Source organism: Corythoichthys intestinalis, chromosome 6 (assembly GCF_030265065.1).
Source record: "Corythoichthys intestinalis isolate RoL2023-P3 chromosome 6, ASM3026506v1, whole genome shotgun sequence".
NCBI classification, from domain to species: Eukaryota; Metazoa; Chordata; class Actinopteri; order Syngnathiformes; family Syngnathidae; genus Corythoichthys; species Corythoichthys intestinalis.
In genome coordinates, this window is record NC_080400.1 from 32,310,126 (window position 1) to 32,336,144 (window position 26,019).

General features: G+C 39.9%; 1 protein-coding gene across 3 annotated transcripts in view; it reads right to left on the reverse strand.

Moving 5' to 3' along the window:
• The window catches only part of LOC130917414 (spectrin beta chain, non-erythrocytic 4-like), a 113,351-nt gene that overhangs the window by 16,053 nt on the left and 71,279 nt on the right, over nucleotides 1–26,019 (reverse strand). For all 3 annotated transcript variants that reach the window (XM_057838795.1, XM_057838796.1, XM_057838797.1), the window contains 15 exons: nucleotides 25,594–25,740; nucleotides 16,389–16,652; nucleotides 12,320–12,544; nucleotides 11,988–12,077; nucleotides 11,144–11,422; nucleotides 10,896–11,026; nucleotides 7,867–8,071; nucleotides 7,531–7,776; nucleotides 7,264–7,398; nucleotides 5,709–5,953; nucleotides 4,133–4,271; nucleotides 3,798–3,882; nucleotides 3,454–3,650; nucleotides 1,317–1,661; nucleotides 534–1,039 (listed from right to left, as the gene is read on the reverse strand). In XM_057838795.1, the coding sequence (XP_057694778.1) occupies nucleotides 534–1,039; nucleotides 1,317–1,661; nucleotides 3,454–3,650; nucleotides 3,798–3,882; nucleotides 4,133–4,271; nucleotides 5,709–5,953; nucleotides 7,264–7,398; nucleotides 7,531–7,776; nucleotides 7,867–8,071; nucleotides 10,896–11,026; nucleotides 11,144–11,422; nucleotides 11,988–12,077; nucleotides 12,320–12,544; nucleotides 16,389–16,652; nucleotides 25,594–25,740 (3,239 nt within the window). The remainder of the gene's footprint in view (nucleotides 1–533; nucleotides 1,040–1,316; nucleotides 1,662–3,453; nucleotides 3,651–3,797; nucleotides 3,883–4,132; nucleotides 4,272–5,708; nucleotides 5,954–7,263; nucleotides 7,399–7,530; nucleotides 7,777–7,866; nucleotides 8,072–10,895; nucleotides 11,027–11,143; nucleotides 11,423–11,987; nucleotides 12,078–12,319; nucleotides 12,545–16,388; nucleotides 16,653–25,593; nucleotides 25,741–26,019) is intronic.

The window sequence follows — 26,019 nt, forward strand, 5'->3', positions numbered from 1 at the left end:
ATATTAATTTTTTCAAATAAATATAATTTGAGTCAATCACAATCAATCAGTCAATATCATTGACGATGTGTTCCCCTGCACAATGAGCACTGATCTAAAACAAACATAAACCCAACAAGTATTGTGCTATATCAGCAGATAAAACATTTGGTGCAACAGTAGAGGAGACTTTTGTCGTCTTGGTCCATGAAACAACTTTCTTAACCTGGCAATTATAGAACAGCAAGCCTATCAATAACCAAAAGGCCTCTGAAGAACTTGTAAACATAACACTGTAAAATGCAAAAATTTGCTAATTGCCATCGTAAGTTTTATAACTCATTGAAGGAAAAATACGGCAAAACAGGAGTGGAAAGAAACGCACACATTCCAATCCGACACGGTGCCAAAAATATTATTAATGGGCCCTATAATAAATTGTTATCGGATTTATTGGGATGACGTCATAATTCCTATTATCGGACCGATAATTATCGTGCACCTCTACTTTAGAGACACATTATCTCAATTAAAACTTAAGGCAAACATTTTACCCTCCTGCTGAGCGTCTGTCCGAATGCTCCTTCCCGGTGTCGTGCTCGCTGGATTCCTGCCTCTCCAGCCGATGCCGGTCTCGCTCCCTCTTGCGACCCTCGTGGCTTCCGTGTCCCTCCTGCTCGCTGGACGTCTGCCTCTCCAGAGTCCGTCGCTCCCGTCGCTCGGCGTGTTCCCGCCACACCTCCTGAGGAAGCTCGTTCTTGCGGGCCTGGATGAGCTGTTCGCCGGAAAGCGGATGCTCCAGCCGCACTGCGTGAGTCTGGACCTGCGGCTCGGGGTTAGTCCGGGAGGGTCGGGGCCCCCCATGGAGGCGGTCTCGGTTAGGCTCCTGGAGGACCACCTCGGCCATCACGGCCACCTCGGCTCGCTCTGTTGCCATCTCCCTGCCTCTTTCTCGGGCCTTCTCCAGCCGACTGGCTACCAGAAGTGGCGTCACAGCGTCGTCTAGGTGTTTGATTTTGGGTTGGCGTAGGTACGGCGATGGCTTGGCATCCACCTCCACCTGAACAAAAGTAATCAGAGTTAACTAAAACCAGGATAATTATGAAATAAGCTTTTTTATCAAATGAAATGATAGTAAAAACTATAGATTACTGTAAAAGAAACAAACAAAAACTTAAACAGCATTGTTCGGCTACAAAATGTATCCATACATTCATTAACCTGTCCAAACTAAGCATTTATAAAAACTTAAACAAAAAAACAACCACATTATGTGCCTGAATCTTTCTGAATTTCAAAAGGTCAAACATAATTGAAAAGTAGTAAACAATCTTAACCTTGGGCTGAAGGTGACCTGTCTTCCCGCTACTTTCTCGCACTTGATTAGCCGAGACCAACATGGCGGCTGTCGCCACAGACAAGATGGACGAACGGGCGGGATGGGCAGCATGAACGGGATGTCGAACTGCCGAGGGTGATGGCGTGGGCGTGGCGGGCGAAGGAGAGGGCGGCGTGCTGGCCTCGTTCCGCTCATAGATGGTCTGTCTCATGACGGGTGAGAGGGGGAGGCGGGGGAGAGTGGAAGGGGGAGCCGGCGAAGCATCCTGAGGATCTAGGAAGACTTTACGGCCAAGCAGAGGAGTGGCCGGCTGTTTGCTTTGCTCAGCTTTCAGTTTTTCCACCTGCAGAAACAGTACAAACATCTCAAAATCTACTACGAACATAAGTGGAGTGCTTAGGATTGAAACCAGCAATTCGAAGTCTTAGTCTGAAACCCTACAAGGAAATCCTAACCAGAGTCTCATAAACTATGTTTTAACCCTATCTTGAAACCCTAACGCTGACAAGAAACCCTACTTTAAAAATTGCACCCTTCCTTCAAATCCATATTTGAAATCCTTACTTCATTTTTGAGCCCAAACATTTAAATGAATCGGTAACCAAGCCTGAACTGTATAAAATTGTATCCCCTGGGCGGAGCCATATGGAGGTAGATTTGTGTCTTTATTATTCAATCCAAAAAAAAAAAAAAAGTTGCTTAAAAAAAAAAAAAAAAAAAAAAGTTGATTCAATCAAAATATATATTTTCAGTCAAAAAAATTCTCTTCAATCAAAAAAAAAAAAAAATGTGTTTGAATGCAAAAATAAATTTGAAACTCAAAAAAATGCATGTGAAAGATATTTTTCTTTGATTGTATTTTTTTTTGATTGAAGCAACTTTTTTGATTGAAGTAATATTGATTTGTGTTTGGGCCACATTTTGGCTAGGACGTTTTTGTCTTTATTATTCAATCAATCAAAAAAGAAAAATTTCAATCATAAAAAAAAAAAAAAAAAAACGTTTTAGAATGCGAACAAAATATTTGAGATTGAAAAATTAACTGAACACTTAATTTTTCATTGAAAAAGTTTTATTTGATTGAAACAATCCTTTTTATGTTTGGGCCATAATATGGGTAGGACATTTGTGTCTAAGTCATTCAATCTCCAAAAAATATTCTTAATCAAAGAAAAAAATCATTCAAAAAATAAAATTGCCCTCTCTTTTTTTTTAATGAAAATTATATGCAAAGCAAATGACCATTTAAGGTGCTAGTCACATGAACTGTTTGAAAAATAATTTTGTCCCATTATAAAAATATATTTTTTTGTTCATTTCATTCATTTTTGTTGCAGTTTTATTGCTTTATAGCTTTTATATATATAGGAAAGTCAATTTCATGCACTAACATTTTTCGGCCACCAGGGGGGCCTGGCCCCCTCTTAAAATCCACTTATGCTAAAATGTCCTGGTAGTGAATCCCAAATAACACATTTTCGTCAATGTTTGAATTTGCCGTATTGGCCCGAATTTAAGACGGCCTTGATTATAAGACGACCCCCTCTTTTTCAAGACTCAAGTTTGAAAAAAGACTTTTTGAACACCAGATTAATTTTTATACATAAAATAATTCTGATACATCTGAAACAAATGATTATAACAATATATTTGAGAGAAAAAGCATGTTATTTTGCCTCATTCAAATATTAATATCTGAACATTTAAATATGTAAACTAAAGTGCAATCACATTCGTAAATGAATGGCTTCTGGTTTTTGAAATGTAAATAAACCAATCTTTTGTGATAAAACAACAAAATTGCAATAACTGCATTAACCATCAAAGTGAAGTCTAACTGTAACTATAGTCTTGAAACAAATCTGAATAAGGAAAAAATATGCAATAAAATATAGCAAACTGGTTAAACTAGTAGCTGAGATCTGTCATAACAGAACATCGCTTCAATGATATCTGGTGTCATCTAGCGTCGTGAATGGGTATAATGTCTGGACCGCGAATATAAAACGAGCCCCTCTTTTTTAATCTTATTTCAATGCAAAAAAAAAACACTGTCTTATATTCGGGCCAATACAGTAAATACCAGCCGTTGCTTGTCTTCCACTTGGAAGAAGTAAGCCCAACCAAATCGGTACCGTGGTAAGGCGTCTGAGCGAGCTGAATCGTTCTTCCCAGGTGGCAGCAGCTTTGCGGAAGGCCTCGTGTCTCCGAATGAGTTGCTCCACCTCGTCCACGCTGCCTCCCAGCTCCTTGCTGCTGACCAGAGGCTCCTGCGCTGCCAACCATGCCTCTGCCACTACAGCTTCCTGAGCGAATTGGTGCACTTCTAGCACTGAACAGACCACATTAGAAATTGTACCACCTGGGACACCGTTATATAATGCGCTTAATGTACAGTGCGATTATGAACACACATGTGTCATTATGAAGAAGCTGTACTTTATACTCTGTGTGTGAATGTGTGCATGAGTGTGCTTACATTGCTGCAACTCCTCCCAGTGCTTGTCCCACTTCTCAGAAAGCTCGTGTTGCTTAGCGACCACCTGGTCCAGTTTTTCCTTGATCTGCACTCAAAAATCATCAGTCTTATCATCATTGTTATCTTCCCAACAGTCATCCTCATAGTAATGTGAGATTTTGTGCTCAGGATAGTAGAAGGTTTACACTGTCACACTATCAACCTTGTGCTGGAGCTAGGAGTCTAATCAAAAACCAACATGCAAAACATGCTGAGGTCCTGATTTCAATTTGAGTTTGTTAGTTATGAAACACTATTGTGTACTACATTTAGTAGAGCGAGTACTGAATTGTGACCTGGTGAGCGGCAGGGTTTCTTGCCGCCAGCAGCATCTTTCCCATGTCGATACATTCCACCACATTCTGACTGCGAGCATCCACTTCGTTCCTTAGACTCTGATGATAGTTCATCAAAACTTCCACTGACGATACGTCCCTGAACACACAGTGTGACACATCAACGTGGGACACAAATCTTGGCTGAATCTCCAAACCTTGCTTAAAAGCCTAACACTGACTTTAAAAACCATAAGACTGAATTGAAACCCTAGTTTGAAAATCAAAGGAATTCAACCTAAATGTTAAACCCTAGCCAGGCGTCAGTTTGAAGTCCTATTTCTTAATGATAGCCCTGTAGTTTGACATTTTTAAACCTTAATATACAACAAACATTTGATACTTTAAGTCAAGTTTTGCAAGTCAATTTCAGGCATGAAACACAAACTTGAAGCAATACCGTAATTTTCGGATGATAGGCCGTTACTTTTTTCCCCTCATTTTGAATCTTGCAGCTTATTTGTTAATTTATTTGGGTTAATGGGTACCATTTTATTTGACAGCAGCGTCATAAGACCGTCATAATTATGACACTATGATGGGCATTAATGAATGCTTATGACAGATGTTATTAAGTGTCATCCGGCAAATTATTTATGCCCAGCTCGGATGTTTTACATTCATTCAAAAGTGACATCATTTGCCTTTATGACACTAAATGATATCCGTCATAGGCATTCATTAATGCCCATAGCAGTGCCATTTTATAAATATGATGGTCTTATGACAGTCTTATGTCAAATAAAGTGTTATCAAATACCATAACTAGCAATTAATGAAACAACTGGAACAGTAACTGAAGAATTAGCACAGAACATTAATTTTGATTGTTATTTACATTGCGCCGCAATGCATGCTAGGAGGCATGTTGGACGACAACATTTTCGACAGTAGATGGCAGCAGAGGTTGACTGTCTCCCCCAAGGGAGCATTGATGGCCAAATGAAGCTTCTTGAAGCAATGAAGGTTCATTCATCATGGTGGTTCATTTGGTCTTATGGCAGTCTTATGATGCCGATGTCAAATAAGGTGTTACTGGTTAATATCTTTTGGTGCTAATATCCCATAATACAGTGAGGATAGCTGTGGCTTATAGTCCAGTGCAGTTTAACTATGAACAAATGCCGTTTTCGTGTCAAATTTGGTGGGTGGCGGCTTATAGTCAGGTGTACCTTATAGTCCAAAAATTACAGTACTTTTAAATGCCAAACTTGTCTTGCAACACTAATTTGCCATCCTATTCATAATTTGAAAGACTAATTTGAAACCCAACCTATTTGATGACACTGGCCGTTGCATGAAAACTTAATAAAGGATTAAAAACATGATTTAAAACCCCTAGCTTGTCCTATAATCCAGACTTGTAAAACAAATTTAAAACCCGCACCTAAGCAGTGGCTTAAAACTCTTAACTCTTTTTAAAAAGCCCACCTCAAGATTGAACCCCAAAATGAGTATTGAAATCCTAATTTTCACCCCCTTGGTACACTATCAATGCGAAGACAAAATTTATTAAAACATTGTATGATTTTTAGACCTTGGCTTCTCTCCCGTGTCGATCTGGCAGAGAATGGAATCCATCCACATGATCTGATCACGGGCCAATCCGAAGAACCTGAGCTTGTCCGTCTCTGTGGTGATCTGCAGTCGACAGTCCTCACAGTAGGTGAGCAGCTCTTTCCAGCACTGCACGACCTGATGTTCACTGCATGCAATGGCTTCAGCCTTATCGCCGGCATACACCGTCCTCAACTGGGCCGCACTCTCCTGAAGCTGGCGCACCTGATGGAATGTGATGTCTTTAGAACCGCAAGGAAGGAAGATCCCTAACCATTTACTGTTATAGATCGGGATGTTACAATCACATATTTTTGCATGTGAGTCCGGGTCACCGGATTTTGAGGATCTGCCGATTCCGGCACCACTGTCGAATAAATTGTTTCCAAATACCATAACTAGCAATTAATGAAACAACTGGGACAGAAACTGAAGAAATAATTATCACAGAACATGAATTTTGATTGTTATTTACATTTGTAGCGCTGCAATGCATGCTAGGAGGCATGTTGAGGACAATCGTGTTGACAGCAGGTGGCAGCAGAGGTTAACTGTCTCCCTCAAGGGAGCAGTGATGGCCAAATGAAATTTCTTGAAATAATGGAGCTTTTCAGCCAATTGGTTAAAAGCTTCATGGTGGTTAACTTGATCTTATGACAGTCTTATGATGCCGCTGTCAAATAAAGTGATACCGGTTAATATCTTTTGGTGTAAATATCCCATAATACAGTGAGGACAGCTGCGGCTTATACTCCAGTGCGGCTTATCTATGAACAAATGTGGTTTTTGTGTCTAATTTGGTGGGTCGTGGCTTATAGTCAGGTGCGCCTTAGTCTGAAAATTACAGTAGTATAAAGCGTACTGTGCATACAGTATTTATCTTTTCCTTTTTCAATATCCTTATACCTCTTGATTATTTTGTTGATAGAAGCCCTTAACTCAGTCCCTGCCATTCACAGATACAGTAAAGACATCAAATCCATTTCATCTGGCAAGGCTGACATTGAGTGATCACGTTTTTGTTGTTGTCCAAGTTCATTTATTTCCCTACATTTTCTTCACTTAAGTCTTTTTCCACCATTTCTCATAAAGATGCTGGCTCTAGCATGCCCCCTGCTACAAGGACAAATATAAACTGCATTATCTCGGAGGTTGGGGCAGATCGACTTGGGGCACCTGCGTGAGGCTCTCGGGGACGTTTGTCCTGGCCGGCCAGCTTTTAATTACTCTTTGCTTAATAATGTATATCTCTAAGGGGATAATTGCTTTCTTTTTGTTCCTGAACTGTGTGTCGTCATCTCCTGTTCGTTAAGAGAATAAAAGAATCTGTAAAAAGACAAAATTGACTTTTTTCTTCTTCAGACGCCAAAATGGATTGGACGTCCATTGCCAGCAATGGCAGGCAATGAGCTAATACTTAAAAAATAAAAATACACTTTAAAAATCCTATCATTGTTACCCGATTACGATCCTCTGAAAATGATGTGATCAGGCATGTTCTCCGATCACTTGATCGGATTGGGCAGATGCTGTACCTGCGTGACCAGCAGTTGGATATCCTGCTCGAAGCCACGCAGCAGCCTCTGCAGCGTACTGGTGTTGGCCGTGCTGGTCTGACGACTGCGCACTTCCGGTAACCTGCGGTGTTTATCTTCGATCTGAGACAAAACCTGTAAACATCGTATATGTTGCTTTCAAGGTTTAAGCCTTTGTCACTCCCTGAATAGAGTTTTCATGCGATGCCCTCAGTTGCGACTTCATAGGTTTCTTTGCAACAACATTGAGCAATGTAGTGACCTCACCTCTCGGCAATCAGCGAAGAACTTGTGCAGTTGATGTGAGGCGGCCAGCATCTGTGTCCGTGTCTCCATCAACTCCAGCAGTTCAGCCCACGATTCATTGACGCCGTCCTTCCACTCGGCGATGACGGCAGCCTCGGCGTGGCCGTAGTCGATCAGCTCGTCCACCATCTGGTTGACAGCCGTCACGCGTTCCTGGCCCGTGCTGCCCGTCTCTGACGCAAACTCTGTAAACTTCTCCTGAAGCAACTGGAAAAAGATATGAGATCTCCAGTCTAATAAATCTACCATTTATACAAGTGATGCAGCTGATGATAAATCCTTTGTGTCTAAACTCACGTTGACATGCTCAAAGTCCTGTCCCAGCTCGGGCGAGCTGGCCACCACCTCCCTCTGAGCGATCCATTGTTCCAGCTCGTCCACCTCACGATTGAGCTGGTAGAGCCAGTACTGCTGCTCCAGGCGACTCTTGCGTTCTTCCACCAGATCCTTCAGCGACACGTACAAACGGTCCATCTGCGACTGACGTTTGCTGATCTGCTCACTGTGCCCGAAACAGAATAGGTCACACAATCTTGTTTACATAAAAAGTGTACTGATTTTTCCTGACACTTCAGGTTTTCCAAAATGTCTCTTGAGACTTTAAGTTATCTAAAAAGTCTAAAGATTCAGAAACAACATTTATTGTTATTCTTTCTGTCTAAAATCATATTTAAAGGCTATTAGTTACAGTGATCACTCGTTTTTCGCAGTTAATGGGGACCAGAACCTGTGGCGATAAGTGAAAAACCGTGACGTAGCGCCCCCCCCATTTTTTTTGTGTGTGTGTGTGTTCAATGTATTTATTCAGATTTAGGATTTAAAAAATATACATATAAGACATATTTAATTAATAATAACTAAAAAAAAACTTCTTTGGACATATACAGCAGAGCATATAAGTATTTAGTCAACCACTAATTGTGCAAGTTCTTCCACTTGAAAATATTAGAGACGACTTTAATTGTCAACATGAGAACTCTACCATGAGAGACAGAATGTGAAACCCCCCCCAGAAAATCACATTTTCACACACATAAAGAATTTATTTGAAAATCATGGTAGAAAATAAGTATTTGGTGAATACCAAAAGTTCCTCTCAATACTTTGTTATGTACCCTTTGTTGGCAATAACGGATGCCAAACGTTTTCTGTAATTCTTCACAAGCTTTTCACACACTGTTGCTGGTATTTTGGCCCATTCCTCCATGCAGATCTCCTCTAGAGCAGTGATGTTTTCGGGCTGTCGTTGGGCAACACGGACTTTCAACTCCCTCCACAGATTTTCTATGGGGTTGAGATCTGGAGACTGGCTAGGCCACTCCAGGACCTTGACATGCTTCTTATGAAGCCACTCCTTTGTTGCCCTGGCTGTGTGTTTGGGATCATAGTCATGCTAAAAGACCCAGCCACGTCTCATCTTCAATGCCCTTGCTGATGGAAGGAGATTTTCACTCAAAATCTCTCGATACATGGCCCCATTCATTCTTTCCTTTACACAGATCAGTCGTCCTGGTCCCTTTGCAGAAAAACATCCCCAAAGCATGATGTTTCCACCCCCATGCTTCACAGTGGGTATGGTGTTCTTCGGATGCAATTCAGTATTCTTTCTCCTCCAAACACGAGAACCTGTGTTTCTACCAAAAAGTTCTATTTTGGTTTCATCTGACCATAACACATTCTCCCAGTCCTCTTCTGGATCATTCAAATGCTCTCTAGCGAACCGCAGACGGGCCTGGACGTGTACTTTCTTCAGCAGGGGGACACGTCTGGCAGCTCAGGATTTGAGCACCTGGCGGCGCATTGTGTTACTGATAGTAGCCTATGTTACTGTGTTCCCAGCTCTCTGTAGGTCATTCACTAGGTCCCCCCGTGTGGTTCTGAGATTTTTACTCACTGTTCTTGTTATCTTGCATGGACCCCCAGACCAAGGGAGATTATCAGTGGTCTTGTATGTCTTCCATTTTCTAATATTTGCTCCCACAGTTGATTTCTTTACACCAAGCGTTTTACCTATTGCAGATTCAGTCTTCCCAGCCTGGTGCAGGTCTACAGTTTTGTCTCTGGTGTCCTTTGACAGCTCTTTGGTCTTGGTCATAGTGGCGTTTGGAGTGTGACTGACTGAGATTGCGGACAGGTGTCTTTTATACCAATAATGAGTTAAACCAGGTGCCATTAATACAGGTAACGAGTGGAGCCTCGTAAGACCTATTTGACCGTTAGACCTCTTTGACAGCCAGAAATCTTGCTTGTTTGTAGGTGACCAAATACTTATTTTCCACTCTAATTTCGAAATATATATTTTTTAAAAATCAAACAATGTGATTTTCAGTTTTCTTCCCACATTCTGTCTCTCATGGTTGAGGTTTGCCCATGTTGACAATTACAGGCCTCTCTAATCTTTTCACGTAGGAGAACTTGCACAATTGGTGGTTGACTAAATACTTATTTGCCCCACTGTATATGTGTGTATGTATGCATGTATATCTAGTTTAATCAATGGTTTTTATCCACTTCAAATGAAATAATTATGATGTTTTAAACATGTTACTGTCCACCCGAATTATTTTCAATTAAACAACAATAAAGTACAAGTACACATTGGGTGAGTCCACTCAAATCCGCTCAAGTTGCTCACTTACACACAATGAGTTGCTTATGAACTGTGTAAGAAGTTAAACGATGATTGACACATGCGACGCTTTGAAGTTTCGGCTTCCAGGCAAGATCAAACCTTAACGTCTGTCAATCATCTTTAACATTAATAAGCAACTCCAGAGCACTGCCTGACCAAGAAAAAGAGCAGGAGGGAGAGTGAGACTACGCGATTGGATCGGGACAGCGTATATTTATTTATTTTTTTATTGGGGGGGGGCCTGCGATGGACTGATGACGTGAAGTTTGATGTGTCTCACATTGCCAAGAGTCTCAACATAATTTTCTGTTGGCCGATAAAGTCCCTATAAACTGCTTAGTTGGTCTAAAATGCCTTGTGTTGAATTGTGCTATATAAATAAATTAATAAAATGAATTGAAATATTCTCTACTTGGTCCATAAAATATTAAAAGAATCTCTTTTTTGTTTTGGAAGTCTCAAAAGACTTCATTGGTCCAAAAAGTCGATATAATCTAGAGTTGGTTCTGAAAAGCTTGTCTGAAAAGTCTCAAGAGGCGCTACCATAGTTCATTTCAGGTTCTGCAATGTCTTTTTAAAATCTAGAGTTGTTTTTAAAAGTTTCTGTTTCAAGGTTTCCAGTTGTTTCAAAACGTATAAAAAAGTCAAAGTAATTTAAGGTTTTAGTTTTTAATACGTGTGTGCATTTGCTAACCAGTCGGGGTGTCCTATTTCCAGAAGCTGGCGACACTGCTGAGACAGCAGGCCGATAGTTTCAGCGTAGTCTTCGATGGTCTGCTCCAGGACCAGGTGCTTCTTTAGCAACTGCAAGGTGCTCGGCTCGTCCTGGAAGAAAACCAAGGTGATAACAAAGGAAGAGTTTTAATGATATAACCTCTGATAAGGCTCATTATTGTACGATGATTGTGAGGTTGTACTGGTTGTACATAATTTCTTTTTAACCTTTCCTTTCTCCTCGTTCATCATGTTCAGCTCTTGTTCGCTGAGCCAGGCCTCCACCTCGGCCGTGTCAAAGTAGTACTGCTGCGCCTGATACATGGCGTCCAGCATCAGCTGCCGACGCTCCGTCTCCGCCCAGAGAAGCGCCCAAAGTTGGGACAGCTGCTCGTGGCCTGCTCGCACAGCGTTGGCTTCAGGGCTGCGGACTGAAGCAAAGATGGCAGCACGCTCCAAAACTTCCTCTACATGGCTGAGGTGGCCCTGAAGCTCCCTTTGCAGGGTCTGCAAGGAAAAAAACAGACGGACTAACTTTAGAGACACAAAGGCCACATTTGATTATAAAAAAGAGTCAGATGCGCCAGTTTTTTTTTTTTAAAAAGACATCACAAGAAAGTGTTTGTGTAAAATATGTAATAATAATAATATATTGGTATATTTTTGAATGGTATAATTTTATAGAATTTTTAAGTAGTATATTTTAACTGACCAATTCTTTAATACAAATATTTACAAATATTTTGGTTTTTGAGATAGTATATATTCAATAAACAAACAAAAAAGTAAATAAAATGCATGAAATAAAATAGAATGATTAATTTTCATTCATTTAAATCTTTATAGAAATATAAAATCACAATTCAGTTACCTATTCTGTTAAAACTGTGTTAAATGCATACTGTATTTAAGTGTTTTAACAAACAGCAACATCAAACTTAAAAAAGGACTCTGTTCAATGTAGACACTCCGGAGTAAAATTGGAGCAGGCAGCATTTGATTGGCATGCCATATATTTCCCACACCTGCATTAATGTTTTGAGACCCGAAACAGAGATTGCGATGGTCCCACCTGGTTCTTCTTCATGAGCTGCTGCACCGACTGCAGGGAGGATCCATGTTCCTGACTCATGGCCAGTGGGAGGCGCTCCTGCACCCACAACTACAACACAAAAACGACACATCAATCACAACCCATCCGTGTTTTATAGAGATACTAACTGATTCACAGTGTCATATAACATCTTTCCATCAAACTCATGTTATTCGCTTCTCTCCTGTGCTCCTTTTGCAGCACCTCGTGCTTAAAAAAGCACAATAGCTGTGTTTCAAAAAAGCTTTAAAAAGAAGTCCAGACACAGTGACATTAGCAATTAGTCCAACGGTATTCACAACAATACTCACCATCTCATCCTCCAGGTCTCGTCCCACTTGGTGCACCTCCTTGGAAGCAAGAAGCAGGCGTCTGCGTTCCTTGAGGGGTTCTATCAGGCGCACCATGCGAGCCTCAACTGCCGCCTGCTGCTCAGCCACGGTCTCTTTGGCTCGGGTCTGCTGCGGGACGGCGGCCGCCTGAGCCTGCAATTCACCAACCTCCTGGTACCACTCCTCCATTTGGCACTCCATGCTCTGAAGGCAGGCATCAGGAACAAAGACCAGATTGATATTTGTGCACCAACTTAACCCCGGTGCAATTTGATACCTGTATCCTGATATTGCCATACTCTGCGGTCTTGGACTTAACATATTATGGCTAATTTTATTGTGATGCCCGACTGGATGCTTTACTAATGATAAATGTAACTACTAACAAATGTTCTGTGATAAATAGGAGAACAACTTCAACTGAAGTAATGGAAAAAGTGCCACTATATTTGTTGTTCAAATGAAAAAAAGTGCATCCGTTTTTGGATCAAGTGCAAGTGCAAAGTGCCAATTAGGCACTTTTTCTGTCTTCAGTGTGTGTATAGGTACACATATCGGCAGATAGCGAACAAATCAAGTTCTAAAGAGAAGTCAGACGCTTGAATAAATTTGAATTGGCTTTACTGTGGTCATCTTTCTCCTGACAAGAGCACTGATGTTTTTTTGTCAAACTGAAAACAAAACATTGCGTCAATGATATGAAATAGTCACAAAATAAAGCAAAGTACAGTTCATACCACGTATCAATTACAATAGCAACTGGTAGTAGAGCTGGCAAGCAATGAAATAATGTAACCACATTTTACCACGAACGCAAACAAAACGAAATATACACATCTCCAATATACTACACAATGCACGTGAATATAAAAACCAAATAAAGAATCTAACTTACAAGCGATGCTTGTATAAGGCACAAACGCGGTGAGTTGGCAAGCACTGCTCTGGTACACTGGCTGCAGACGGTAGCTCGTCCATTTAGCCAGTGTTGCCAACTTGGCGACTTTCTCACTAAATCTGGCGACTTCCAAAGCCTCTTGGCGACTTTCTTTTTGTCAAAATCAACTAGCGACAAATCTTGTGACGTTTTCTGGTGGGGTTTTTTTACTCTTTGCTTCTCCCACGACGTTTTTACTCTCTTCTTTGGCATCTATTACAATTAAATACAAATTGCCAATCATGCAAGTTAGGTAATTACATCATATAGAGACTTTTAGGGGTGCCAATCGCTACCTTCCTTACTGGGGGGTTGGCAACATTGTATTTAGCTCCCTCTATTCGCAATCAGCTCGCGTCGACATATGATTTCGTCAGCAGAAATTGCCGGAACTTTACAAAACTAATTACACTAAGCGCCAGATAGGGGTGAACCCCCCCCCCCCCCCCCCCCCCACCCAGAAAAAAAGGCAGGAAATAAGTGGACATGACAATATTTCCATATTCATATTGGCCCAAAACCGAAAATGAAAAAAAGATGACGATATCAGATATCATTTTAAAATGCTTTTATCGGCCGATATTATTGTCTATCCGATAATATCGGACAACTGTAGTTCACATGATCATTGTTATTGTTAGTGTGGAGTTTGTTAGCCTCTGTGTTTTCTGATTATATTGCAGCAATAGTATGGTAACGCAGTTTGAGTCTCCATTGCAAAGCACTTGTCTGGGAGCCCAAAGGTTGTGCTCTTCAATATTTTGATCCTGGTTGCAGTACCATTTTTGGCCACCAATCTTACATATGGCTCTGTTAAAACAATATATATTTTTTAATTGGTGTAATTATGATCATTCCAATAAAAATATTGCAAAACACCACCCTCTGGTGTTCGAGTTGTAGCAAGTGTGACAAAAAAACCCATGTGACAACCAACACAGTTATCCTCTACCTAACCCTAACCCTTTTCTTGGTCAGCACTCAGCAGTGCCCTGGTGCTAGCTTTTTAAAGTTAATGATGATTGACAGGTTTCTAGCTTTGATCTTGCCAGAGAAGTTTGGTAGCGCTACCATCAAAGGGGATTAATGTGTCATTCACCGTTTAGCTTGTTAAACACTAGGGGTAGTGTGCTGTGGCAACTCATTGTGTAAGTGAGAGGCTGTTCTCAGCAGTGTGAGCAGATTTGAGTGGACTCACTCAATGAAGCATTTAATAAAGACAAGCATTTTTCTACGTTATTCTTGTTTAAAAATAATTCACATTATGAAGGTGGCACGGTGGGACAATAACATGTTTAAAACTTTTTTTTTTTTTTTTTTAAACAATACTTTTTTTTTTCGGATCAGTGAGTCGGACTCAGACGCAAAAATACGTGACCGGCACATCCCTAGAACATACATAACCTGGTTTCATCATACAGTGGTATGAAAAAGTATCTGAACCTTTTGGAATTTCTCACATTTCTGCATAAAATCATCATCAAATGTGATCTGATCTTTGTCAAACTCACACAGATGAAAATACAGTGTCTGCTGTAACTAGAATCACCCAAACATTTATAGGTTTTTTATATTTTAATGATGATAGAATGCAAACAATGACAGAAAGGGGAAAAATAAGTAAGTGAACCCTCTGCCAAAGGAGACTTAAAGGGCGATTGAAACCAATTTTTACCAAACATTTTAAGTCAGGTGTGTGCCCAATCACTGATGAGTGGTTTAAGGCTGCCCTGCCCACTATAAAACACACACCTGGTAAGAAATTTCTTGATGAGAAGGATTGTCTGATGTGCATCATGGCTCAGTCTAAAGAGCTGTCTGAAGACATGCGATCAAGGATGATGACTGTTGATTTGTATAAAGCTGGGAAAGGATGCAAAACCATCTCTAAAAGTCTGGATGTTCATCAATCAACAGTCAGAGTAGTTGTCTACAAATGGAGAGAGTTTGGCACTGTTGCTTCTCTCCCAAGGAGTGACCGTCCACCAAATATTACGCCAAGAGTTCAGCGCAGAATACTCAGAGAGGTGAATAAGAACCCTAGAGTGTCTGCTAAGGACTTACAGAAATCACTGACACAGTCCAATATCTCTCTGCACACATCAACTATATATAAAACTATGGCCAAGAATAGTGTTCATGGGAGGGCTCCACAGAGGAAGCCACTGCTGTCTTTAAAAAACCCATTGTTGCTAGTTTAATGTTCGCAAAAAGGCACTTGGACACTCCACAGACGTTTTGGCAAAATATTTAGAGGACTGATGAAACCAAAGTTGAATTGTTTGGGAGTAACACAGAACGCCATTTGTGGAGGAAAATGGAACAGCTCACCAACAACAACACCTCATCCCCACCGTGAAGCATGGGGGAGGGAGCATCATAATTTGGGACTGTTTTGCTACCTCAAGGCCTGGACGACTTGCAATCTATAATGGAAGAATGAATTAAGAAAGAGAATGGATGCTGCAACAAGACAATGATCCAAAACACACAAGTAAATCAACTTCAGAATGGTTTCAGAAGAACAAAATACACGTTCTGGAGTGGCCAAGTCAATTTCCAGACATGAACCCCATTGAGATGCTGTGGCATGACCTAAAGACAGCGATTCATGCCAGTCATCTCAGGAATCTGACTGAACTACAGCAGTTTTGTAGAGAAGAATGGGCCAAGATTAGTCCTGATCAATGTGTCAGACTGATCTGCAGCTACAGGAAGCGTCTGGTTGAAGTTATTGCCGCTAAAGGGAGAGGGGCACAAAATATTAAATGTGATGGTTCACTTGCTTACTTTCCCCCTTCTGTCATAGTTTGCATACTACCCTCATTAAAACATGACAACCTATAAATGTTTGGGTTGTTTTAGTTAAAGCAGACACCGTTTTTTTCATTTGTGTGATTTTGACAAAGATCAGATCACATTTGATGGTGATTTTATGCAAAAATGTAATTCCAAAGGTTTCAGATACTTTTTCATACCACTGTATCAACACATTATGTCAATCAGCATCTTAATAATTGTACGTGTTCCTCAATTAGTCAAAACGAGGAAAATAAAGGTGACTTAATGTTTTTTAAAAAATGGAGGAAAACAACAAAACATGGTACCGACCTGCAGTTTTTTAAGTTGCCTGTTGACAGTAGCCAAGTCGTGACCACGGTCCACATAGGCCAGCTGGCCCTCCATCTGGCCAAGCCTCTGGTCCAGGCTACGGTAGCTCTGAGCCAACAGGTCCGCCTTGTTGGCCTGGAAAAGCTGTTGGGCCTTGGCTTGCGTGGTGCTCTCTAGGTCCAACCAGCATTCACGGATCTCCTCCAGCTTCTGACGCACCAACGGGCTCAGCTCAGGTTTCTCCTGAATCAAGTGCTGGCCCTCCTGCGGGACCCCAATGTCATATGTCAATAGCAATTACGACTGTATATGTCTTATGGGACTGGATTTTTCTAATGAAGACAAGGGCAGAACACATGTACATTTGTGAGTGTGGGTCTGTGTATGCCTGAAGGGGGCTACAGATGAAAGGGAGAGAGTATAGTGATAAGGGTTTGGGGGAAGGGAGTGCGGATGTACCAATATATTACAGAAAGACACACACTCACTTACACACCGGCTCCGTCCCACCATCCCCCCAACCAAATGCTGGGCATGTCAAACAAACAAAAAAATGTGAACAGAAAACTGTATTTATTTACTTGAAAATCATCTGTTTAGAAGCAGTTTCTAAAAGAGTAAAAATAATTTTATCTTTAGAAAAATAGTTGTTGTTTAATCAAAAGAAATTCATGCTATTAATATAGATATAATTTTCAATTAAAAATAATCTTGGGGGGGGGGGGGGAGGCTTATTTTTTTGGGAGGTGGATAGTCTCATTGTATAAGAGCTGAATTTAAAATAAAAAGGTACTAATTTGTAACAATGAAAATAATCCAGCAAGAAAAACCTCTTTGTATTGAAAAAACAACAACAATTTAACACACAAACACAAACTTAAAACAAAAATTACCCCCCCTCAAAAAAAAAAAAAAAACAACAACTAAAAAACTAAACTAAAATGGAAGAAAATGTAATTGTTTTTATTGCATTATTATTATTTATATTCAATAGCTAACAATATATTAGTTGTCAGAATACAGCACATACTGAGACTATTTCATTTGGTACATCAACAGACAAATCATCTTCACAATTAGGCTCACTTTGAATTGACACTAATATTCATCATTAGCTAATATGATATAGTGACAGTTCAAATCTCCTTCAATCTCGAAACAGAATTCCCTTTGGGTATGAATATTATTTTGAAAAGCCTTTTATGTACTGTATGCACCATGCCATTTGCTGGAAGAACATATTCTAGATGTAGCAGTCCACTTGCAAAATAATATTAAATCTTCTGTAAAACAATTATATTGGATCTCATGGGTGCACCTAATGTTATGGCCATTCAATGGCTGAAAAACAGCAACAATACAGCATTAAGTCCACTGCAGCGATGGTAAATTGTTGTAAAAATGTGTCTCGTGAGTGTGGGAGGGCCGCGTAGGCCGAAACTACACTCCATCCCCACACGCTCACATGCAGACACATGCTAAGCAAATATTGTCAATAATTCTAGTAATTTAAATCAACAATTGTCTTCTGAAGTCAGTATGCATCTCGCCTAATGCATTCATGTCCATAAATGGAGTTGTTTTTTTTTTTTTTTACAGAAAACCGCTGACAGTTGGTTTTGCCTCAGATAATCATGGACTTTAACTGCCAACAATAATCATGGACTTTTAACTGCCAACCAGCAAGGCTCATGAACTATTTTGTAAGATGAGTTAATCACCAAACAGACACACCTCCTTATCTGTACAGCATATAAGCAGCTCTCTGTTCAGTGTGCATTTCTCTACACAGCTTTTGTTCTGTCATTGAATGCACCCAGAAATTTCTGAAATTAAAACTGCGCAGTAATAATTTCTTGCATCCAGTCTTTTATTCAGCAATCCGGTCTAGCTGTCTCACCTGAATTGAAAACGAACACGTGGAGGACCTGAAAGACTGCCTCCAACACTTCCTAGTAGATTTGCTGCCGGGAAGAAGAACCGTTTAGTGCAGACACCTAATTTGGTCTTATGTGGCAGGTTATGTCACACTTATACGGGGGTTGACAATATAGTAGTACAGTAGATGGGCCAGACGTACATTTAAAACTGTCAGGGGCACTAGAATGCTCCCAAGTTGAAGTCACACTACTGGCACGGTGGGGCCAGTAAAAATAATGCGTCGATTAAAGAAACATTTTTTTTTACTTCGCATTAATTCCCAGTGCTTCCGTGTTTTGATGACGTTACGCTATCCCGATCAAAGACAACATTTACAGTTTATGCAGCAGCTGTTGCTCTCCGTAGGGGGTAAACACACCTCATTCGCTTGCTCGCTTGCTCCCATGTGAACGCGCGCAACCTGATTATTGCTGCTGATTGATTGTCAGTATCTTAATACACACCAAATGTTATACTACAAGACGACATGTTTTTGAAACCCCGAGCACCTGGCAAAGCACCGGGGGAAAAAAAAGACTACTTGAGAAAGAGTAAGCTACCGGAGGAGTTGAGGGAAAGCGAAATCCAATATGGAAAAGAAAATGGAGAGAAAATTTCAGTCCCAGTGGCGAGACCGCTGGAATTGGCTCGGCTACGATGCAACAAAAAAAACCGAGGTTTACTATGAGGTGTGCAGATCAATGCCCACATATGCAGACAAGTAAGTTAGAGAAAAGTTAACGAGTATGAATCCTGCGGTATGAACATAACGTGATAATTCATCCACGTGACTACGGAGGAAATAATCATTACGACGGTTTAGTTTGAAAATCGTTAGCCATAGTTGCTTTAGTCATCTCTTTGACTTCCAAATTGTTGCCACGACAACCAAGCCGGGGGACACTTCCAGAGGTCGGTAAGGGGATGAAAGGAAGCTTGGTGTTTGTGCTATTAGTGTTCCGGGTTGGTGAACGCCGTAAAGTTGAAAACGGGTGAATGCTGATGCCATAAGCCAGTTTGTTACATGTAGACGTTACACAAAAATAATGAAAATTATAAAATCATTTTAGCGCAAAACTTCCTCGTCATGTGACCAAGGAACTCAAAATCTGTGGGGTGACAGCACTCCACTGGCTGCATGAGCCTCTTTTTTGTACATTGTACGGCATATGAAAATGGAGTTGGAATAGGATTATTTTTGTTTGTATACATGTTTTTGCACTGTTTTGCTGCACTTTTCATTCAATCTACCGCAAAAAAAATAAACATTGTTCATGTTGCTGAAGCAAATTGTTCTTTTCTGCTATTATTGGGATAAATAACTGACGTGTTGACCTAAGCCAGTGGTTTTGATAGTGGGGCCAGTGAACTTCAAAAGCCAATGGCCCACAGGGCCTGTGGCTAAGGCTAGGTTCATACTACAGGTCTTAATGCATGAATCCAATTTTTTCGTGTTTTTCCGACTCGAGTCAGGGATTAACTTGATGGTCTGAACGGGACAAGTCGCATAGAAGTGGACCATTTCAAATCCGATTTGATTCACTTTCATATGTGGTTCAAATCCGATCTGGGCCACATTTTTTTAGAACGTGACTGGCGGTCTGAACTGTCAAGACTCCCAAATCGGAATTCATGCAGCAATTATGTCAGCAAAGAGCAAGAGGCACGGAGGACAGCAGGCCAAGTAAGCATTAGCGCCTAGCTTGAACTCTGCTTTAAGCACGAAGCGGGCTTGACCACAGTCATAATAAAATAAAATGAAGAAAAGAATAAGCCTTACAATTTTCGATTTTCATTCTGTGTGCCTAATGAGCAATATTTCATTTTTGCACACATGGCCGGGGCAAACTGACGCAACCACGTCATTTCACGCACACACGTCATGGCTAGGTTGTTCCGATCATGTTTTTTGGCTCCTGATCTGATCCCGATCGTTTTAGTTTGAGTATCTGCCGATAATGATATTTCCCGATCCGATTACTTTTTTTTTTTGCTCCCGATTCAATTCCAATCATTCCCGATAATTTTCCCCGATCATATACATTTTGACAATGCGTTAAGAAAAAAATGAATAAAACTCGGATGAATATATACATTCAACATACAGTACATAAGTACTGTATTTGTTTATTATGACAATAAATCCTCAAAATGGCATTTACATTATTAACATTCTTTCTGTGCGAGGGATCCATGGATAGAAAAACTTGTAATTCTTAAAGGATAAATGTGACTTTGTATATTGTGACTAAATATTGCCATCTAGTGTATTTGTGAGCTTTCAGTAAATGATACTGTAGCCATTTAACTGTTCTGCCCAAATGCATGATGGGAAGTGCAACCATGACTGTGCGTAGTGGTACCAATTGATATATCTTCTCTGCGTTGGGAAATAACATAGGGTCCCCACATTGCTTCCCACGATATTTCTAATCGTAGGGAGAGGTGTTGTAAGGCTTTAGCCAATTAAAAAAAGGCTCATTTTACACTGCCTTTTAGCTCTATACATAGGTAAAACGGTGCCATTACAGATTGAACGCGACAATGCGTGAGTGGGTCGTGTGGCGCATGCGTTAATTGCATTAAATATTTTAACGTGATAAATTTTTTAAAAAATTAATTCCCGCCGTTAACGGGATAAATTTGATAACCCTACCTTAAGCCTAAACTAAAGACACTGGATGAGTGTAACATATTATGTCTGTAACGTTAAATACAATTAGAAAACGATTTAATTAAAATATATATATATATTAAAAAAAAGGCATGTCCGATATTTTTTTGCCGATTCCGATACTTTGAAAATGACGTGATCGGACTCGATTGATCGGGATGCCGATAGATCGAGACATCTCTAGTCATGGCTCATGTGTGTGAGTGTATGCGTTCTATCAGTGCATATAAACTTTGAATATAAGACTAAACAGGGATAATTAATGTCTGTTATTTGTGTCCTCTTTTAGGAAATCAAAATATGATCACTCTGGAATGACATACAGCTAGCATGTGTAATTTGTTTTGAAGCTTCTGCGCATGCGGGTCTCTTTGCTGAGCACATCTCGGACTGTGAATTAGTGCGCATGCGTGATACTTGAGCTGTCTCAATGGACAAAGGCAGTCTGAAAGCGCACGCCCAAAAAACAGATATGGCAAAAAATCGGATTTGTGCATTAAGACCTGTAGTATGAACCTAGCCGAATTTCCCTTTTTGTCTACCCCTGCAATAACCCGTGAAGACAAACATACAATTTGATAAAACACCAAGGTCTTTACAGATTGTTTCTCTTAAAAGAAACATGCTCATTTAAGACACACGGAATACCGTATAGGTTTAACTCAGCTAAATCTGCAGCTACTTCACAGTCACAATTGTTTACTAGGAAATACAAATAAATTAACATTGTAGTTCATCTTCTGTGAGTAGACCAGAGATTGTACGGAGCACAGATGGAAAACAGTAAATAAGATGGCCATTTGACAGAAGCAACCAGGAAGTAGTAATCTGTGCATGTCAGACAGACATCTGCTAACGCTGGTAACAGCTCGCGTGTCAATATTTACCCACAAGTGTGAATAACCCGTCAGTCATTCATGACAAATCTGGCTCTTGATGTGAAAAAAAAAAAACAGTAGAGCTAATGTTGCTTTCAACACAACGTCGACTACGGTAATACTATGTCAACTATTATTATACTAGCATTTTGATTCAGTGTGTCTGAATGAGCTGTGACCAATTCTAATTACTAAACAATGGGATCCCAAAAAATTACTAGTTGTGAAACTACTTTTAACACAACCTAGTTATTGTTCAGATCTCTACTTCCAAAGTGGATGGTGTACTCTCAATGACTCTCAGGCCCCACAAAGCATCACTTGTTCACCGCGCTGTGTTGCTTTCAAAGCATCCTTTTGTGCGTCTGTATTGAGACGGAAATAGTCTGCAGGTTCTCAGAGGAGACACTTCCAGGACAGAAAAAAAAACATTACGTCCAATCTACGTCAAAGATGGGGCACTTAAATCAGGACATGTTTCTCCTCTCTGATTAGAGAGCTCTTGATAGGCACTAATGGTACATGCTCAAAGGAAAGACAGTACGGTATGTTTCCTATTATTTGGCTGAAAATACAATAAACACATTAGATGTAAAGTCATTGTTTTCCACCAGGCGTTCTTTCTCTTTCTGTGCTCCCAGTGGGGGAGTTCAGTTTCAACCGTGCCCACTCACACACTGCAGAGAAAGCGTGATGCGGCGCAGAAGAAAGTGCACGTGCGACCTCATTTCGATTTCCTGAGAGCGTCTCGTGGCTGATGAGTCGCGAGTTTGATTCCCAACTCATATAACTCCGTATAGAACTATAATAAGTGTGTATTGTTACAGTGAAAAAAGAAGGATGAAGAAAAACTGACTGTTGTTTTAAGGGAAACGACCGTAGAGAAATCAGTGCAAACAGGGGCGTTACCGGGGGGTAGCAGGTGTGGGCATTGCCCACCCACGGACACGCTCTTCCCACCCAAAGGAAACTGGATGTAGTACTGTATTGACCCGAAAATAAGACGTTGTTTTTTGCATTGAAATAAGACTGACAAAGTGGGGTCGTCTTATATTCGCGGTCTAGATGTTATACCCATTCACGACGCTAGATGGCACCAGATATCATTGACGCGATGTTCTGTCGTGACAGATCTCAGCTACTCTCAGGTTTAACCAGTTTACATTATTTTATTGCAATGTTTTCCCTTATTCAGATTTGTTTCAAGACTATAGTTACAGTTAGACTGCACTTTGAAGGTTAATGCAGTTATTGCAATTTTGTTGTTTTATCACAATAGATTAGTTTATTTACATTTCAGAAACCAGAAGCCATTCATTTACGAATGTGATTGCACTTTAGTTTACATATTTAAATGTTCAGATATTAAGATTTGAATGAGGCAAAATAACATTCTCTCAAATATATTGTTATAATCATTTGTTTCAGATGTACTGTAATTATTTTCTGTATTAAAAATTAATTTGGTGTTCAAAAAATCTTTTTTTAAACTTGAGTCTTGAAAAAGAGGGGGTCGTCTTATAATCAGGGCCGTCTTATATTCGGGCCAATACGGTACTAACGGCAGTCTGGGCACCGCGTTTGGTATCCCATTTATATAGTACTGATGTATTCTAAGTTTTAACCTTTGCGTTGTTACCTCTTTCACTTTAAAAAAAAAAAAAAAAATGAAATGAAGTGTTGGTTTTGTTCCCAGGGGCGCTACACACATTGACGCATATTTTGATTTAAATTTTTTTTTTTTTTTACATTTTACATTTTAGCAAAGTTTTCACCAGTGTTTACCTGGCTGTTGAATTTGGTGAGTTTTGAAGCATTCTAGGGGGGTCAAAGTAGGGCTCAAAGCGTCGGCGGGACAAAGAATGACTGCTAGGGGGCGCTCTATTGTGTATTTGGAATTTGTCTTTACACAGTATCAAAGATTGCACCTGTCCTGACCTGCCTGCCGATTTTGGTGCATTTTGAAGCATTCTAAGGGGGTCAAATTGAGCTCAAAGGGGCTGCGGAACAAAGAATTACTATAACTTAGCATTACAATAGGGCCTTCGCACGCTTAGTGCTCAGGCCCTAATAATAATGACAAAACTGAGGACCCACAATAGGTTACCAAAAAACACCTGCATGTCCATACTGTTCAGTTATAGATGTGTTCTAAGTCAAATAAAACCAAATCAACTTTTATTTGTTTCGACCAAATAACAACAACAGTTATCTAAAGGAGAAAAAAAAACATGTTTTAAGGTGCAGTAGCCCTACGCTAGATTTCGACCTACTTGAGCATTGTGTTTTGTATTTTTTTTTGGGGGGGGGGGTTAGGGTTATTGCACTGCTGTCAAGGAAAAGCAGCAGGATGGAGATTGAGAGGCTGTACGCGCATGAAGCAGAAAAACATAAATATATGTATTTTTTAATTAAAAACCTGATCCTTTTCACCCGATTCCGATTCCCTGAAAAATGGCGCGATCGGCCCGATTTCCGATCAAGTGATCTGATCGGGACATCCCTAGTTTATATACATAGCACTTCCTCCAACCTTCCTCCTATTTAGTAGCTCGGTACTTAGCACACTCGACTGCCAAGATAGTGATGTAGGAATGAAAAAAGGGGGTGAAGTGATGTCACCACCACCATCAAGACCAGTTACATATGGATCACAGTTTCAAATAATTACAATGCCAAATTGTTCACCAATTATTTTCAGCAAAAACCTCTACAAATCTACAAAAAAGGTAATGTAAAAAAATTTGGGCTGTCAAAATGATTGCGTTAACCGGCGGAAATTAATTTTTTAAATTAATCACGTTAAAATATTTGACGCAATTAACACACATGCCCCGCTCAAACAGATCAAAATGACAGCACAGTGCAATGTCCACTTGTTACTTGTGTTTTTTGGAGTTTTGTCGCCCTCTGCTGGCACTTGGGTGCGACTGATTTTATGGGTTTCAGCACCTATGTTGCATTGTGTAATTATTGACATCAACAATGGCGGGCTACTAGTTTATTTTTTGACTGAAAATTTTACAAATTTTATTGAAACGAAAACATTAAGAGGGATTTTAATATAAAATTTCTATAACTTGTACTAACATTTATATTTTAAGAACTACAAGTCTTTCTATCCATGGATCGCTTTAACAGAATGTTAATAAGGTTAATGCCATCTTGTTGATTTATTGTTATAATACACAAATACAGTACTTATGTACCGTATGTTGAATGTATATATTCATCTTGTGTCTTATCTTTCCATTCCAACAATAATTTACAGAAAAATATGGCATATTTTATAGATGGTTTGAATTGCGATTAATTATGATTAATTAATTTTTAAGCTGTAATTAACTCGATTAAAAATTTTAATTGTTTGACAGCCCTAAAAAAATGGTTACAGAAGCACCAGACTGTTTTTTTTTTGTTTGTTTTACATATAATTTTATGATTTTCACATTTTTAACAGTAAGATTCTGGTAACTATAGTCGCGAGTATTTTACTGTAACAATTTTTTTTTTCTTTTAGTATGAAAATATGCGGCATAGATTGTTTGCACGAACATGCCAAAAACTGACAATGGATGATTTGCAGCTTGCTGCAATGAAAGGGGAAAGTCAGGATAGTAAGTCAAAACAATGAATGACAAGACCATGAAAGACCCTCGACAGTGCATAGTATGCTGCCTGCTGTGACTGGGAATACAGTATCAGTATAAATTGCGGTGACGGATGGACTCACCTTTTCGATCTTGTCCAGCCACTCTTTGTTCTGCGCTAGCTCGGCCATGAAGGCTTGGTGCTTGAGCCATTTCTTGTGAAGCTTCTGTGTGTCGTCGCAGTTTCCGTCCCGCGCCATGAGCATCTTCTCGTTCACCCAGTCGCCCAGCTAAGGACAAAGAGGAAGACCTTGTAAAAAATGGGATCAATCAAGTCATCAATCAATTCTATTATCAAGTGGTGAGGTTCCAATGCTGTAGAGGTTTTATGATGTCCCTACTGTAAAGCAACCAACAAAGGGAGGTATCACATTAGACACCACTAGTCTTTCAAACGAGGCTGGTAACAGAAGTAAAAAAATAAAAACAGCAATAATTTAAAAAATAATACGTCATTATTATTACAATACACAAATATTCCATTAGAAAAAAAAAAAAAAATTAGTAAT